This window comes from Protopterus annectens, chromosome 2.part1 (genome assembly GCF_019279795.1).
Source record: "Protopterus annectens isolate FY-2018-M chromosome 2.part1, PAN1.0, whole genome shotgun sequence".
Classification (NCBI taxonomy): Eukaryota; Metazoa; Chordata; order Ceratodontiformes; family Protopteridae; genus Protopterus; species Protopterus annectens.
Window position 1 is genome coordinate 1,153,174,579 of NC_056729.1, and position 19,750 is coordinate 1,153,194,328.

Genomic DNA, 19,750 nt, shown 5'->3' on the forward strand with positions numbered 1-19,750 from the left:
AAAAGTAAATGGTTACTATTATTTTCTAATTTGTTCTACCCAAAATGATCAGAAGGAGGCTGCCTTGACTATCATAATTTTATTTTACAGTCAATACCTTCACCTTTCTGATATCATGTTACAGGGACAGAAAAAATCCTTATGAGTTACTGTGGTTTTCTCTCTCATCAGTTTACAACCGTCCTGTATTTGCCAACTTTTCAATGTCAGCATCAATCTACATTCTACAATCTACATTTTTAATTACTTTGTTTCCTTTGATTTTCAATAGTGTTCCATGGCCTTGCAGATCAGAGTAGTTAGGCTGATGGGCCTATAATTGCCTGGGTCAGTGGAAGCTCCACCTTTGCGTAGAGGGATGACAGTGGCTATCCTCATTCAGCTGGGATGAAACTGGTGTTCAGGCTTTGGTTGAATAGGGTGTCCAATGGAGCTGAGAGCTCATGTCTGAGTTCATGCAGGATACAACCAGGGATGTTATCAGGTCCCATAGAGACTGTATTTTTTGCCTTTGAGAGGGCAGGTGCTGAGGATGTCCTGGTTTACTGATGGAGGAACAGGGGGGTGAAGTTTTCACTGAACCTGTCTGCCAGCAGGTTGGCTATATCTATGGCATTTGTGTATTATGTGCAATGTCTTTATATACGTTTTTCCAAAATGTTCTGGCTCTTGTCTCACATTGTTTGTCTGTCCAGTTTTATTAGTTTGGTCTTATAGCTATAGTTTGCTCTCACTTCATTTCTTTTATCTTTATCTATCATCATGCTTGAATTCCACTTCTGCATTTTGCCAAACTGTTTGACATTCCTTCAGAAAATGGTATAATACTTTATTCTATTTTCCATTTTCTGTTTCTGTCTTGTACCATTGAGGTCAGGTTGTGACTGAAAAAAGTTTGTCAGCCAATCCACTTTCTTGGTTACCAAACTGAAATTAATAAGTAAACAAACAAGCACAACGCTGAATAATGGGAATAAATTTAATGATTTCAGACAGAGATTAAGTTTAAGTCAGGGTACCTTAGAGAGTACAGTAAAAATCTATTTGTTTTACTTTTTTATTAAAATGCACAATTAAATGTTTGCTTACAGGTACCGTGTAATCTGTGTACATTGTTGCTACTCTTACAGGACATAAAACACAGTAGGTGGGTATTCAGAAATTAAAAATAGCACACTGTGTAATGCTAAACGTTGCAGTAAGTGTTATTATGCAGGCATACCTCTCAACCTCTTAGAGCAAGAAATCTGGACAAAGCCATAAATAATAGAGGGACATTATGTAAAAGTACCCCTGTAATGACCTACTATAATATACTAGGAATGGTACTGAAAAGTATATGGTGAAATGTATAGACTGCATGTGCTTCAGCTTTCAAATAGCTTTCTAATCACTGTAAATTAACTGTACTTCAGTCAAACAGTCAGGAAAGATGTGAAAGCTGAAAACATTTTACCACAATGAATGACAGAAAAAACGTGAGAAAAGAAATCCAGTAGGATGGAATCACTATTAGATAAATAGTTATGGTGTGATTTCTGAAGGACAACAAATAGCATCAGCTAATGAGAAAATACTTTTTGAACAGTGATTAGATTCAGTTCCAAAGCTGCATGACATTTTTAGAGAAAAGATGGAAAATATTTTAATATTTTAGAATATTTGGACATTTGTTTCTTTGCAAGGCAGAGCTGTCCAAAGCAATGCTGTGCTGTAAAATGAAGGAAAATCTGTATGATTATAAAAGTGCGCCTACATCATCATCATCACACACACACACACACACACACACACACACACACACACACACACACACACACATACACGCAACACTAATAACAGACCATATGAAAAATAATTGCTAGTGGAGGGAAAAATATTTGTAGCAACAAGCATGACAAATACTATTCCCTAGGCTTGAATACTTATTAGACACAGTTTTGCGAAAACAAGTACATAGTAAAATAGCTATAACTTCATTGCTAAACAGGCTCCAGGTCTGTGTGTAACAAGATAGCATTTCTAGCTGAGTAAAATCCAGTCAGTCAGCTAATCTAATTGCTCATGAGTGTGGGAAGGAAAACAAAAAAGGACAAACTGCCTGCAACTTTAAGTTCTAAGAACTTCCTCTAACAACCCCCACTGAGAGTTTGTGTAATCTGACCTGCAGTATGATAAAAAGACTCTTTGTAAACCTTGCCTTTAGCTGAACATGTAATTTACAGAGTACTAAAATGTAAACAAACTTCTCTAGTAAAAAATCTGAGATAGTGCCCCTTTAAAAGGAAGGTTTGCTTCAGGAAGTCTTGAAATGTTTAGAGAAGCAATGGAAGTCTGGGTTTGCCCAAGATGAAAACTGGAAATGGCCGCTAACTGTAGCTTGATAGTTGCAAAGCTGTTGATGACTCCCTGCTGGGTGAGGAACGTAAATCTACATTTTCTTGCCTGTGAGTTGCTTAAACTGATAGAGCTGCTTTCTGTTTTACCTGCTCAATTTTGTTCTGTTTTAAGTAATCTGCATAGCCTGGTGTTTTTGCTCTGTGTGGCAGATAGACATTTAAATTACCCAGGCTGCATATTTTATGTTTTTTTCACTGGTTAATGTGTTTGTTGAGTGATACATAAAGGAGAACTGTACCCCAAAACTGAAAATAGAAACAGTTTTTTAGCAAGTCTTGAACTTTGCTGTGTTACTAATCTCACTGTATAAAAGTAAATGGTTACTATTATTTTCTAATTTGTTCTACCCAAAATGATCAGAAGGAGGCTGCCTTGGCTATCATAATTTTATTTTACAGTCAATACCTTCACCTTTCTGATATCATGTTACAGGGACAGAAGAAATCCTTATGAGTTACTGTGGTTTTCTCTCTCATCAGTTTACAACCGTCCTGTATTTGCCAACTTTTCAATGTCAGCATCAATCTACATTCTACAATCTACATTTTTAATTACTTTGTTTCCTTTGATTTTCAATAGTGGTCATCACTGTTAAGGGATGTTTGAATGACAGGCTTGAAAGTGTAGTTGAATTAATTGTTCTGCTCAAAGTAACAGATGTAGTTTAGTGTTCCAAGTGTGAGAAGTCTGACTCCTGTGATTAATAGGTGTTATGTAGGCTGAGATGGTTTGTGTTTCATTTATAGCTTTCAATACTGTAGCTGGATGATGTTAATCTTCTTTCCTCAACTCACTGACTTGTCTCAACAAAACAATGTGTACAATGCAAAAATGCTGTAACAAAACACCAGAAGAAACATGCACTTCTACAGAAATTACAGTGTAGAAAAAATGTAAAATTGAATGCTGACAAAAGGTAAGAAGAGGTAGATGAACATATGTTTTCTTTCTTTGTGGCACTGAGTTTTATTAAAGGGAAAGACATTTACACCTGAAAATTAAGCTTGAAATTCTTGCAGACTACATATTATACTATTTATCTATGGTGTGATGCTGGCAATCTGTAACTGATAAGGCATATTTAAATGTCATTGTCTAAGGGGCATTGTTTTCTTGGTGGCTCTGTGGCTGGGGTAAGTGATCTAACTTAATTTCTCCGGCACTCTTAGCAGCCATTGTAAGGTAGTAGATGAGACAAATGCAGAAGAGAAATGCAAAAAATAAGTATTAAATGTTTTTTTTCTGTTTTGTGAAATATTTAGTGTTGGATTACAGGGAAGGAAAGTGACTTTTTGCAAAGTAAAAAATACTTTTGGGTGGAGTTCTCCTTTAAATGCACAGAGAGTTTCTATGTTTTTGACTTTTCTGATAAGACTCATGGTTTGAATCTCTGATGGTTATTTTCCCACCTACCCTCCCATTCCTTGATGTGCTTTTTAAACTTGGTGATTTTAAGATGTCCACCCTTACTGTAAATTGAGCATTATATACTCCTCCCTTTCTACACATTTATAACTTGAATTATTTATTTGCCTTTCCTTCTGCTTATTTTGAAAAAAATGCATTTTGCCTCCCATTATGTGTTCTACTGATAAATAGTATAGTGTATTCTTATACTCTAGCAAGCTCTTTTCTGGGTTTTTACATCAAGAGAACAGTGGATTGTCCATCTAGTGGCCATGGATGGTAGCCTGGTCTGCATAGGTTGGAGAAATGCACTAAGCATTACTGCATGTAGTTGTTTTATTGGCTAGAGGGATTATTAATCAGCTTACCTTGTTTTTAATGCCTTTATAAATTCTGCACAATTGAGTGGCTTAAGGCTCATTTCTTCAAAGCAAATTATTGTTACTGAATAATCACAATTTTATAAGCTGTTTAAAGTAGACTGCTGTTATCCTGAATTACTTATTGCCTTTCCTTATTTAAGTCTGTTTTTCATAGCATTTCACTCCAGACACTATTTTAATCTGCTTTTCCATTAGGAGGACTGTGATTATTCATCTAGTGGCAATAGGTGTTTACCTGGTCTATCTGAGTTGGGAGGCACACAAAAGAGCTTTAAGTGTAGTCAGTTGTATGTTTTTCCAGTGCTGGTATAAATTTGGCACATTTGCACAGAGCCACTCCCTGTGGCAGTGCCCTGTATGGATGCAAACATCTGGAAACATTGCTTATTTTCATCATACTATGAATATTTACTGTGCTACTTATTGTTTTTTTTTGCACTTCTGTAAAGTTTAAAGTTGCATTTTCAAATTGCTGTAAGGACTGCTGTTCTGCACTGAAATACATTATATCTAGCATTTCTTCGTATTAGGCATCTATCTGAGGTTCCTCACCACTTGGGCTCCAAACCAGTCATTTTACATTAAGAGGGTCAAAGTCTGCACTCTTGTAGGGGGAGAAGGCTGATTGCTGGTGGAAAGCTCATTGTGTGTTTATCTGATTGGCCTTGGGGCATAATTAGTGTAAAACCTGTTTTTTTCTGCTTATATATAAGCCTCACTTTTGTGAAAATCTGCTCTTCCCACAGCAGCAATTACAGGTGCCTGGTATACATGCAATCATCAGAAGGTGACATTTATCTCAAAAGTTTATCTCAGTCCTGTGTTACTCTAGGGGCAACTAGCTTGCATACTGAGCAGCATTAACATATTTAGTTAGGACTATTTAGGTCTACTTACCTTATTATAGACCCAGGACTATAGCTGCTCAGAGAACATCTGATTTGGTGCTGGGCAGCAATGCTGGTTAGGTTAGCTGCAAATTATACTATGTAAGCACCCTTACCTCATCCAGTTACAAACACCCTCCTCTCCTATAATTTCAAGTACACATTAGAACTTAAAACCAGAGATGGGCACTTTTCTGCTATCTCTGCATCAAGTTTGGTGGACATGGGCATCCTGACGCAATGTTTTCATCTTAACTTTAAGCATCCCTGTGACTACCACTTGCTCCAATACCTGCTGGAAAGCACTAGGAAGCCTTAAACTGATACATGCACTCAACTCTCCTTATTAATAAGGAGAAATTAATCATGGGAACTAAACAGCCTATAATTGCAAAGTACCTTGCTAAGGGAAGGCAAAACAGCTCCTGTACTTTTCAAAAAAAGCACCAAACCAGGCGTGTCCAAGGGTCAGCTTCCGGTGATTTCTCCTGTCCACCTGGTGAATCTGGGCATACTGGGGCAATGCAGCAATTGCCTCATGTACACAGACAACCCTCTCCTCCTACCACCCAACACTACAACCTGTAAGAGATGCACTTACATAGCCAAACTGGAAGCAAAGCTCTCTCCACCCAAGATTGTGCTAGGCAGTTGAGAGGAGAAGGTTAACACCCGCACTACACCTCAAGCAACACATGGCCCTTTTAAACTCACACCAGCAACACCCACTGATAGTAACACTAAATCCACATATGTAGAGGTCCTTAACTGTAACCTGCCCAAGTAACAAGGACCTCCGAAGCTGAAATGCAAACAAACACCAATCACAACCAAAGTGTCACATAGCTCACAACATCAGTGTGCTACCCAGCAACAGCCCCTAAGGCAAGACAACATACCTAACACTTTAGTCATAGGTGACTCTATAGTCAGACACACTGATGTCCCACTCACCAGGCTGAACAAGGAGAAAATGACAGTCAGCTGCCTGTCGGGTGCCAGGATCTGCCACATAATGCATGCATTTAAGTCACTCCACAACAAGTACAAATATGACTCTGTCATTGTCCATGTTGGAGTGAATGACTTGAGATGTACCTCCCTGGACTACATGAAAAGAGACATGGAAGAGCTCTCAGATCATGTGGCCCAGGCAGGTATGACCCTAGCCCTGAGTAGCATCCTGCCTTCACCCAGAATGATACCACAATATAAGGACAAAATGACTGACTTCAACACTTGGCTAAGCTTCTGGTGTCATTCAAAGTGGATCCAGTATTTGTCGGCCTGGAATGACATGATCAACAGACCACGATGCTTTGCCAGAGATGGTCTGCACCTGATGCCCCTGGGATTCAGGTTACTGGCTAAGGATCTTGCCACCCCTATAGTGCCTTTTTTAGGCAAAGTTCAAAGGACAAAACCACCACTGTAACAGTTACAAGCATGCAAAATCTGAAGGTAATGCTACTCAATGCTAGAAGTCTAAACATCAAAATACACACTCTCAAGACACTCCTAAAAATGGAGAACATCAATATCTGTGCAGTAACTGAGACCTGGTTCAAGGCTTCAGAGAGCACCCGGCCACCAAACCAGAATCGAAACACTAAAGGTGGAGGAGTGTCCATATTCACCAAGGATATTCACATCATCAGGCTAGTTGCCCAACACAATGCACCTGAAATTCTCCAAGTGCAACTAACACTAGGTAAGACTGCAATCCAAATTGTAGCTTGCTACAGATCCCCCACTATGCCCCAAGATTCTCACTACACCTTTCTAAACATACTGGAAAATATTAAGATACAACCAAACAACCTAATAAAGAGTGATTTCAACTAACCTGCCATTAACTCGTAAAACTACTTATGTACCAACACCTTTGCCCAATGGTTCTTGGAATTCATAAATTCCAACGCCCTGGATCAACTAATCCATAGTCCCACCAAGGGCTCCAGTATCCTAGACCTGGTAATTACCAACATGGGAAATCGATGCTCCACACCTATGTTCACCCCCTCGTTGGTCAGGTCAGACCATAAGCTAACCACCCTTAAAATCCACATCCCACCCCCACTCCCCAGTAAGGAAAACTCCATAAAAAACTTCTAAAAAGCCAACTTCATGCTACTCAAGTCAGAAGTTACAAACTTCATGTCACCCATGCAGACGGGAAATGAAAGTTCGACTGCTGAGTCCTACACTAAGGCAATGTACGAGCACATTCACTCATGCATGAATTGCGCTATCCCAAATAGAACCAAGATGCTCTCCTCCAAAAAAAGGAAGCCAATCTGGTGATCCCCTGCCATAAACAACTTTACAACAAAAGGAAGAAACTGTTGCAGAAAAGAGGAAAATCCCACGATGCAAAAAATTCTCTTACCAGCCACAGTAAGAAGCTGAGATCCCTCGTAAAATCCTCCAAAGCTAGTTATGAAAATAAAATTGCCAAAGATTCCAAAGACAACCACAAGGCATTCTATAACTATGTCAAGAATCTAAATGGCAATGCTCAGATCTGCTCTGAGCTACAACAGAATGGAATTAAATATACTGATCCCAAGGATATTGCCAGTATCCTGGCAGATCGATTCAGTGCCAACGTCACCCCCCTCTCACCCTCTAAACGGCCCATCTCAATACTGGAAGATTGCCAAATTCCAGTAATAATGGCCACACAGGTAAAAAATGCACTCTCCAAAGCTAAGAATACAGCATCCATGGGACCAGATGACATCCCGGGCTGTGTACTACATGAACTACAAAATGAACTGGCACCTCACCTAAGTGTCATGTTTAATCATATCCTCACCTCAGGCTTCGTGCCCACTGAGTGGTGCACAGCTACAGTTATCCCACTCCACAAGGGGGGATCCACCTTGGATCCCGAGAACTACAGCCCCATCAGTCTGATGAGCCTGATCTGTAAGATCATGGAATGTATTATCATGGAACTTATAAACAAAGATATTGGCAACCTTCAAACACTGGACCCCACCCAGTTTGAGTTCGTGAAGGACTGATCTTGTCTCCTGAACCTGATCGACTTCTTCAAATCAGTCTCCAGAGCCATGGATGAGGGTAAAGCAATCCACACAGCCTATCTGGACCTCAGCAAGGCCTTTGACTCCACCCCCCACTATGGAATCATAGATAAACTTACTAAGCTGGGCATTAATCCCTACGTCACTCGATGGGTTGCCAGCTGGCTTACTGAGAGAACCCACACTGTAAAGGTAGCTGACTCCAAATCCAGCTCCAGACAAGTGACAAGGGTTAAGTCCTGGGACCGCTCTTGTTTGGCATCTACTTCTTTGAAGTACAGGCCAACACTAAGGGACTCTGGCTAACAAAGTTTGCTGATGACTGCAAACTGGGAGCCATTATTGAATCCCCAATGATGTGGATACTACAAAAGGGCCTTAAAGAAACAAATGCTTGGACCCAGAGCCATGGGCTCAAGATCAATGCCAAGAAATGTATGGTTATCCCCTATGGGAAAAAACATGTACCCGTGAATTACTAAACAGGTGGCAGGACACTAAACACCGAAAGTGTGATAAGAGACTTAGGAACACAGGTGGACAGTGGTCTCACCTTTAATAACCACATCACCACAACAGTCAGGAAATCCTTCTATGTGGCACACCTCATCACTAAGGGCTTTTCATCCAGAAAAAAGGAGGTAATTGTCCCACTGTACTCATCTCTCATTAGACCCATTATAGAATACAACGCCCCACTTGGTATGTACCTCTCAAGACATCTGCAACAACTGGAAAGGCCGTAGAAATACCTCACTAAAAGAATCACAGGCCTAAAGCAGATGCCCTGTGCTGACCGCCTTAAAAAACTCCAGCTGTACTCTGTCGCATATCATCTACTCTGAGGCAATCTCTGCTTAACATACAAGGCCATGTCAAACCCAGAACTGTTGGACATGCTACACTTAAAGAAATCCCAATCCCTGAGAGCCACATGCTCCAGGGATCTAAACCTTTCATCACAATAAACAAAACATGCTGGAGGGATTGGTTCCTGACCCAGAGACTCCTCAAACTCTGGAATAGACTGTCCATACATGTCAAGCAGATCACCTCCTTGGCCCTCTTCAAAAGGATCCTTGACGATTGGATGGGAGAAAGGAAATTCACCCCGGGGATCATGTCAGTTGCCCTGCTAGACAGGGGTCCAGGGAAGTAAATAGTGTGGGAAGAAATAGCCAGGGAATTGTTATGGCTAGACTTGTATAGGCCCTAGGGTCAATAGCCTAGTACCAACCTATGAACTTATGTAACAATTATCTTATGAACACTTGACAACCACTTAATTCTTGAACAGATAAATACAATATGTGAGCAATGTAGTTACACATTGGCATTGGATGCTAGACTCTCACATACAGACACAAAAAGCAACAAACAGGTTGTCAGCGACCCACACACATTATTCTCCTCAGCTGCAAAGGACCACATACATAGACCCATATATGCAGAGGTGCTCACATATAACTTACACAAACCTCAAAGGCCTTTCAGGCACAGTCCTCAGAAACTCTGCCTACAAACAAACAAGACACTTCCCAACACAACACATAAAACAACATCTCATTGTGTCTCAGCTACCAAGACCATATGGAGAAACACTTCACAACCCACTATTCTGGTCATAGGAGACTCCATTGTGAGACACATCGAAGTCCCTTTTACCAAACTGGATAAGGGGAAGGTTACTGTTAGTTGCCTGTCAGGGGCCAGGTTTCACCAGATCATGCAAGCACTCGGGTTGCTTACCTCTAAGTACCAGTATAACTCATTCATAGTCCACATAGACATGAATGGCCTGAGGCATACCTCCTTAGACTATATAAAGAAAGACATGATTGAGCTCTCAGAATATGTGTCACAGGCAGATACAAGCCTAGCACTGAGATGTATTCTACCGTCTCCAAGGATGATGCCACAATACCAGCAGAAAATGATCGAATTTAACAATTGGCTTAGCTACTGGTGTCATTCCAAAGGGACCAATATGTGTTAGTTTGGGAGGACATGGTTGACAGGCCACACTGCTTTGCCAGTGATGGTCTTCACCTATCATCTCTATGCTTTTGGATACTGGCCAAAACATTATCAACCCCTATAGTGCCTTTTTAGGCATTGCCAAACAGACAGAGTTTCCAACATAACAAAGGCAACTCAGGAAAAGCTAAAGGTGTTACTGCTCATTGCTAAGCATCTCAACAAGAAACTACACTTCCTGGAAAGCTTTCCTTACCCTGGAGAATGCTGACGTCTGTGCAGTTACTGAAACATGGCTCAAAGCCATGGAAAGCACTCCAGCAGTACATGGCTATAACTCCTTTTGTACATTCTGACCACCTACTGAACATGAAAGAACAAAAGGTGGAGACTTGTCTATCTACATAAAGAATAAGCACACCTCAAGGCTGTTCAAACAATATGACATGCTTGAGATACTCCATATCCATCTAATCATGGGAAAAATCCATTACACTATTCTTGCTAGCTACAGGTCCTCCACAGTGATCCAGGAAACCCATACATCATACCTGAAGTTAGTAGAATCACTCACTATTCATGTCACTATCATATTCATGGGTGATATTAACCACCCCTCCATTAATTGAGAAGCATACATGACCACTAACATGCAGGCCAAAAGATTTCTTGACTTTGTAAAATCAAATGCCCTGCTGCTGCTAGTCTGCACTCCCACTAGGGGAACAAATATCCTAGATGTGGTACTTACAAATATGGGAGAGTGCTGTGCCACCCCTAGTGTGATGTCCTCATTGGTAAGATCAGATTACAAATTGGTCTTCCTTGAAAAAAGGTAAAAATCGCCCCCACCTAACCCTAAAAACTTTATGAACTTTATGGTAAATTATCCCCCAATTAAGGGACAGCATAGTTAATGTATAAGCTTTCCCAAATGCAGAAAACACTGAACCTATGCAGAGGCATACACAAAAGCCCTGTATGACCATATAAGCAACTGCATAGAAACGAAAGTACCAGACCAAAATAAACCCATGTCAAACCACAAAAACAAGCCAACCTGGTGGACCCCTTGTTTTAATAGGTTGTATAACAAAAGAAAGAAAATCCTGTCTTGAAGTAAGATGGAATGTACACAACAGAGCAAAACGTCCCTCATTAGTCTAAACAAGTGAATCAGGGAACTAATCAAGCATCTGATTATGTCCACAATCTTAAGGGCAGCACACAACAATGTGCAGAATTAGTTGCATATGGCATCACTTATACTCAGCCAGAAAATATAGCAAATTTGCTTGCTGACAGCGTCAGCTCAAATTTCACCTCCCCATCACCCCAATTCTCCCCCCATAAAATACCCTCCACCACTCCACTGCCAAAAGAGCAGATTACCACTTCACTCTCTAAAGCTAAAAACATGGCTTCAATATGGCCTGATGATATACCAGGTTGCTTCTTAAACAGCATAAGTCAGGACTTATCAAGACCATTAGGATCTCTGCTTAACCACAGCCTCTGGACTGGCTTTATCCCGACAGAGTGTAGGACAGCAACAGTCATCCTCTGCATAAAGGGGGACCATCTACTGACCTGGGAAATTACAGACGTATAAGTTTGACTAGTTGTATATATAAGGCTATGGAAAGAATAAGCATGGACCTAATAAATAATGACACAGGAAACCTCCAAACACTGGACCTGACCTAAACTGACTTTGTCAAGGGCAGGTTATGCCTACTGAACCTGGTGGATTTCTTTGAGAAAGTCACTAAGGCCATGGATGAGGTTAAAACAGTACATACCTCCTATCTTGACCTGGCCAAGGAATATGACACAATTCCCTGCTTGGGTATTATAAATAAACTCAGAAAACTGGGCATAAATCCCTATGTCACCAGATGGAGAGCCAATTTGCTCATGGACAGGACATGTGGTTAAAGTAGGTGAATCCAGATCCACCAAAAGGCCATTTACTAGTATTGTGCCACAGGGCTCAGTGCTGCGACCATGCCTGTTCAGAATATGCTTCCCTGAAGGCAAGGCTAATGTGGAAGGCCTCTGGATGACAAAGTTTGCCAAGACTGCAAGCTGGGGGCAATAATTGAATCTCCCAGTGATGTAGATATCCTTTTTGAGAGTCTAGATCAGACAAATGATTGGTGCCAGAACAATGGCATAAAACTAAATGAGAAAAAATGCATTATCATACCCTTTCAAAAGTCAAATACCCCGCCGAATTACAACATCAGCAGCACACCTCTAAGACTCAGAGTTTAGAGTTCTAAGTACACAGATAGATAGTAGTCTGAACTTTGACATGTGTCCACAGTGCTGAGGAATTCCTTCTATGTGGCACACCTTATAAGTAAGGGTATGACATCCAGATGCAAGGAAATTATAATCCCACTGTACTCAGCCCTCATTAGACCAATAATTGAGTAAAATGGGCCATTTGGCATGTGCTTGACTAGGCAGTTACAGCAGCTGGTGCCACCTCAGAGGTTCCTCACAAAGAAAATGCAGGCTGTAAACATGTACTATGCAGATAGACTAAAAGATGTTCCCTTTACTCTGTGTCCTACCAACTATTAAGGGGTGACTTATGCCTGACCCACAAGACACTCAGAAATCCAGCCCTGATGGAGCTGCTACACATCTGCAAGTCAAACAGCATGAGGATCACCCAATTCAGGGATCTAAACTTAGTCAGCAACTCAAACAAACATACTGTAAAGACAGATATGCATCTCAGAGATTGTCCCTTCTTTGGAACAGGCTTTCTATTTACATTAAGCAGAGCCCTTCCATGACCATCTTCAAATGCAATTTGGATCAATGGATGAAGAATCACAAATTCACACTAGGGGTAGTGGCTATGTCAATTATAGATGTGGCAATCTGTAAGATACTCAATGCATAGTCACAAATCCATGTCATCCTCTTGCCCTTCGGGGCCATATATTGGGTAAAATTGGGTTATATTGGCTAGGCTTGTAAGGTCTGTTAAGCCATTAGCCTAGTAATGTGCTATGAACCTGTGAAAACATGATCCTTTTTGAAAAAGCTCAGCCAAAAAGTCCAGAATGGAAGGAAGAAGGACTGAAAAGTGATCTATCCCTTCTGGAAGAAGCCCATGTTGTAAACCTTCTCCATTTGCTGTGATAGACTTTTCTGGTATTTGTTTTTTGTTCAGAAGACAAAATGTGGATTACCAGAGCAGAAAGGCTGGCATTTCTGGCTACCATTAGAAATGGAGGAACCATGCAGTTAATTTCAGGGTTTTCAGGTCTTGGTGAAGCTGACTGGATGGGTGACTCAGAAGATCTGGTTGAGGATTCAAGGTAGATGTACTAGATGAGACCAGAGGAAGGGAAAACAAAATTGATGAGGCAAAAGGAGGGAATGATGATAACTCTGGCATGCACCCTCTGGCTTTCTGAAGAAATTTTGTTGTGAGAGGAATGGGACAAAAGGCATAAAGGAGACCCAGGGGCCACTTATGGACTAGATCGACCCCTCTGTGTTTGACCCTGTGGAGGGATCAGGGTAAATGCTGCACTTGTTGTGTTTAGGTATGCAGCAAAAAGATTGCAGCAAGGTTGGTCCTAGTGACTGCAAATCTGTGTTGCTAGTTTGCCCACAGAACATTGGAAGTCCCCAGAATGTATATTGCAATTAGAAAGGAACAGGAACACATCTCCTATTGCTACACTCTCATGGCTTCCAGACAAAGTGATTATGATTGGGCTCCTCCTTCTTTGTTGATATACCAGACTACAGCCATTATGTCTGATTGTCTGTATGACAATCACACCACTGAGAAGGGAATTTAAAAAGCCTGCAATGCTAGGAGGACCGTTCTCATCTTGAAGATATTGATGGGAAGACTGGCATATGTGGTTAACCCAGAACATTAAACAGTCTTCCCTTTGACATTCCCCCAACCCCAGAAAGGAAGCATCTGTGGTTAATCTTGCTATTGAAGGTGGTGAGGTGAATGACTGACCCTTTGAGACTATGGTGGAGGTCAACCACCAAATGATGTGCTATCTGCAAATTGGTGTGAGACATATTGGTGCTTGCAGTGGGTGCAACATCGAGAACCATTGAACAGAAAGGGTGCACTGCAGGGCTCTCATGTAGCATCTTGCTAGAGGGACCAGAATGACTGAAGTAGCCATTAATCCCAATAGCCTAAGAATGAGCCTTGCAGGGATAAAAGGTGGTGAAGAACCTCTGAGGTTACTTGAAAAAGGGACAATACTCTGGACTATGCAAGTTTGGCTATCTGACCATTTGTATTCAGCTGGCATCCTATGAACTTTATTTGTTGCTTTAGTATTAGCTGTCTCATTGCAGGACAGACTATAATCCCATGTGTGGAACAAGGTGGAGCAGGAAGTCCCTATGCTGGACCAGTATATCTCTGGTTGGTGCAGTGAGGAGCCACTCATTTTAATATAAGAACATCGACATTCATGCCTGCATTCACTCTGACTACACAAAATGGCACTGATCTTGCACATGCTCAGTAACCTATATGCATGTGCCATCTATCTACCATGGCTGACTAAATACAATGCACACAATGATCTATGTCCTCCCTCTTTGATTTGTTCGACATGCAGTAGTGAGATACACTGCCACCACTGCCATGCATCTGGTAAACACCTGGGAAGCTGTGGTGACACCAAAGGACTGTGTCCTCAACTGAAAATGATTGTCTTCCAGCTGGAAATGGAGAAACCTCCTGAACTGCTTCACTATCTTGATATGAGAGCAGGCATCCAGGAGATCTATCGAGCACATCCAGTCATCCTTACTCAGTAGAGGTAGAATGGACAGAACCATGACCAACCAAAGTTTTGTCCATTTCATGAACTGATTGAGGTGACTTGGGTTCAAGATGGGCCTTAGATCTCCTGTTTTCTTCAAAACTAAAAATAACTTGCAATAGCCTCCCAATTCTGTTTGATCTGGGAGGGGGGGGTGTGATGGATGGCTTTTTTAGCAGCTTTTTTACTTGTGCTGCTGCAGGTTCCATCTGACTGGGTAGTATGTTAGGAATTGTCCTCCTTTTTTGTGGATAACAAACAAAGGGTATAACATAGCCTTTGGTGTCTATCCAATGCACCCAAGAGTCATGTGTGATGGCCTGCCAGGGTTGAGGGCACATGGATAAATGCCCTCTGTCTGCCTCCAGAGTGCGGCAGTGGGGCAACCGTTTAGGAACACTAATAGGGCTTCTCCATGAAAGTTGTGAGAACCCCCTGATTTTGCAGTCCATCTCTGCCTCTGTGTGATATCTATTAGTTACTCCCCGCTCTGCCCTGCAGGAGCATCTTGGTTAAAACAATGGGATTTCCAAAACCACAGTCCTCCTTTTAGATTCCTAGAAAAGGTCTGTTGAGGGGTGGAAAAGTGGATTCTGACAGCAGACAGGTTCTTGCCTTTCTGCTCACTCCTACTGAGTATTTCCTTCACCTTCAGTCCAAAGTTAAACCACAGAAAGGGGCATTGATGATGGATGTCCTGAAGCAAAATTGTATAGGTTCATTCAGGCATGTCGGTAGATGCCTGCCACTCTGTCTGTACCATCAGCTACCTTGGAAAGCAGATGCATGGATACGTTCATATAGATTAAAGGATGGAGAACTGGGACTCCAGTGATTTCTGGATGTCTGCAGGTAAGTTACATGAGAGGGGCTTCATCGGCTCCTTTCTCAAATCCCTCTGAAAATGGGTTATATGGGTAAGGTAATTCCGAGCTCTGAGTGCAAAAGTTGCTAAAGCATAAGTCCATTTCCTGAATTTGTCCAAAGCCCTAGAATCTCCATTAGGGAGATGGACAGGCGAGCTCTCTTCAGAGAGTTCCTTTTATCTGTTTGCTGCAACAACCATGGCATCCACTGGGGGCTTGCTCCAAACTGATTTATTCCTCAGGGCTACTAAAATCTTGTCTGGCTTGCATGACATTAACTCTGCCACATCAGGTTCCTTCCACACCCACAACAAAACAGGTCTATAAGGTTATTAGTGGGCAGTACCACCAAAAAGGTAGAAGAAACAACTTTGAAAACCCTGAGGAGCACAGACTCCTCAGGAGTGGGTGCTTATGAGGACCAGCTCTCTTGCCGCTTGCTTCATCAGTTCAAAAATGTCACTAAAGGTGACTTCTTCTGGTTTACCTGAAGTGGTTCTTTTTGTTGGTACGATTTAGTGCCATTGCAAATTGAACATGCTAGAGTTTCCTTCTCTGTATCTTTTCACATAGAAGGCCAAAATACTATGCGTCTTGCCCTTCTTTTGGTTGAATCAGTACCTGGGTGACCACGATGCAACATTTTGATATATTCCTGTTGTAATGCTGAAGGAATTACCACTTTTGGACCTTTCATGATGATTCCATCTTCCATCATGAGTTCATCTCTGTAAGGAAAGTACTTCTGTATGTCTAGTGGTAGACTAGTTTGTCATGCTGACCAGCCTTGACTGCTAAAATGTTCCAGGTTCTAGAGAACTGGGTCTGAAGCTGTGGGATTTTTGAGTTCATCAAGACATGATGAGGAAAAAAAACTTTGGACTTCCATGATTTCAAAGTCTGCTTTCTTGTTGTCAGGCTGTTCTGTTGTCTGTCTGGGTGCTCTTGACAAAGCATAAGCAAGGTATAGATATTTTCCTTTTGTATAGACCATATTGAAATTGTACTTTTGCAGTTTTAACATTATGTGTTGCAGGCATGCTGGGGCTGTATGTTCTGGCGTTTTTAGAATTGCCACTAGAAGTTGGTGCATATGTTTTGGCGTTTTTAGAATTGCCACTAGAAGTTGGTGCATATGTTTTGGCTTTTTTAGAATTGTCACTGGAGGTTGGTGCTCAGTCTCTATTTGAACAGGTTTTCCATAAATATAATCATTGAACTTTGAACAAGCAAACACTACTGCCAAAAGCTCTTTTTCAATTTATGCATACTGCATTTCAGTTTGGGTTAAAGGTCTGGATGCATAGGCTACTGGTATGTCTTCTTGAAGACATACTGCACCAAGACCATACTTTGAAGCATCACATGAAAGAGGTACAGGTTTGTAAACATTATAATATCTCAATGTAGGTGGACTGGCAATTTTCTGTTTCAGAACGTCAAATGTTTTTGATGTAGTGCCATCCAGGACCAGTTTGCATTTTTGCATGTCAACCCACGTAAGGGTGCATTTAGATCTGGGATGAACTTTCCTAAATAGTTGACCATACCAAGAAAATGCTGCAAAGGATGTGACATTCTCTGGAACTGGCATCTCAAGAATTACTGTTTGCTTAGACGGATCTGGTTGTAAGCCAGAACTGGTAAATAAATGATGCACATAAATAACTCATTTCAGTTTGAAATTACATTTCTGATAATTCAGTATAAGACTGACTTCACGTTCATGGTCTAGAACTTTCCTGAGATATCTATCATGTTCGTCTTCATCATTGGTTCCTACAATAACATCATCTACTATGATAGCACATGGATAACCAGAAAAAAATTGTTCTATTGCACTTTGAAATACTTCACTGGCAGACTTTATTAAAAATGGCATTCTCAGGAACCTGAATCTACCAAATGGTATACTGAACGTGGTTAACAATGAAGATTTGTGATCCAGCAAAATTTGCCAAAATGAACTTTTTGCATCTAAGACTTTTTTCAGAGTGGCATTTGCTATGAGAGCGGCTACTTCTACTGTGCGCATTAGATGATGAGGACATACAAGTGCTTTGTTTACGTCTCTCGGATCAATAAATATTCGAATATTATCTGAGCTTTTCTTATGAGCTACGATCATGGAGAATACCCATTCAGTTGGTTCTTTTACTGGAGTGATTACACCTAAATTCGCCATTTTGTCAAGTTCTGCTTTTACTTTGCTCTGCATTGTTACCAGAATCTTCCTTGCTAGTCTGACAACTTGGCTTACTTCATGGTTTAACTTAATGGAATAGGTGACTGGAAGTTTGTCTTTGAAAATATCAGCATATTCACTAAAAATATTCTGTGTAACTATCATTGTTGTTCAGATTTATATGGTGGACCTCTTTATTCAACGAAAGCAGTCCCATTCTCAAACTGTCTTTGAGGCCTAACAATGACTGCATGTATCTTTTGCCTATGTGAAACTGCAAGCCATAGCTGTTCCCAGCAGCATGGCATTAGAGAACTACTGTGCCATCTGTTGGAATCTCTTCACTACCATAAGCAACTAGTTTTGCACACTTTGCTGACTCAAGTTTCTCACCAGCTTTTACTTTGACAAACATTCATGCTGATATAGCATTGCACTTGGATCCTGTGTCTACTTTAAGCTCTACAAGTTTCCCATTAATCCGAACAGTACAAAATATTTCACTCTTTGCTGCCCACTGATAGTCTACTGTATTTGTTTCATCAATCACTGAGAGACCATCAACATAGAGAGTTTGCTCACGGCTCTCTATCTAATTGCTTCTTCAGATTCTCTCTTTTAATAAAAGTATGTGCCACTTTAGACTTGCAAAACCTTTTGAAATGATTCCACTTTTTACATTTATGATATTGCTGACCAAAAGCTAAACACTTTTCTTATTTGGGTTCATGACTGCTTCCAAAGTTACAACAATCTTTCTTACTGTATCGTTATTAACACCACACACAAGCCTGTCTTTTATCAACTCATCTCGTAAATCACCAAATCTGCACATTTTTACTTTATTTCTTAAGTCAGTAATATATGCTGCTATAGTTCCAATAGGCTTTCAGTTTCTTGTGTAAAACATGTGCCTTTCCATTGTAATATTTGTTTGAGGGTTACACATTTCTCTAAATTTACATTTGAAGAACTCAGGGTCTTCCCGCATTTCAGCCTGTATCACAATATGGTGGTTCTACCCCTCCTCTGCATACACAGCAGGTGCATACACAAATGAACATTCCCTATCAATGGCTTCCAAGCCAGCTAAATTAAGAAGTATAAATGCTCTTGTACATGTATCTTCATATTCTTATTCATGCACTCGCCAATTCTCAGCAATATTATTATCAAACACCAGTGGTCCAGGTCTGCGAAATCCCTCTGATGTAACAACAACATTTGTTTAAATATAAGCGTAGACCAGGTACTTGTAATTATGCTCAAATGCACAACAATCTCACTGAAAAGACTTTAACACTGCAAATACTGTGAACACTCTGGACACTTTGGATACTTCGAAAAGTTGCAGATAATGCGAAAAAGTAGTACATTGCGAAAAAAAGTGGTCATTTTTTTATTTTAACACTTTGGAAATTATTTCAAACACTTTTTTGTATTTATTTCAAATACTTTTAGGTTCATAGGTTTATAGGTAGGTACTAGGCTATTGGCCATAGGGCCTATACAAGCCTAGGAATAAAGATTCCCTGGCTTTTGCCAACCAGAAAAAATGATTTTCCTGTGCCCCTGTTGAGAAGAGCCACAGACGTGATCTCCAGGGTGAATTTTCTATTTCCCATCCAATTGTCAAGATTTTTCTTAAAGAGGGCTAATGAGGTGCTCTGCTTGACCTGAATGGGCAATCTGTTTCAGAGTATGGGGAGTTTCTGGGACAGGAACCTATCCCTCCAGCATGGTTTGTTTATTGTGGTGAC

General features: G+C 40.8%; 1 protein-coding gene across 1 annotated transcript in view; it reads left to right on the forward strand.

The window, feature by feature from the left end:
- Positions 1-2,241: 2,241 nt before the first annotated feature.
- OPN5 (opsin 5) overlaps positions 2,242-19,750 on the forward strand; it is a 1,244,835-nt gene continuing 1,227,326 nt past the window's right edge. Inside the window, exon 1 of the mRNA XM_044062686.1 lies at positions 2,242-2,447. Coding sequence (XP_043918621.1) covers positions 2,363-2,447 — 85 coding nt within the window. The 5' untranslated portion in view covers positions 2,242-2,362. The remainder of the gene's footprint in view (positions 2,448-19,750) is intronic.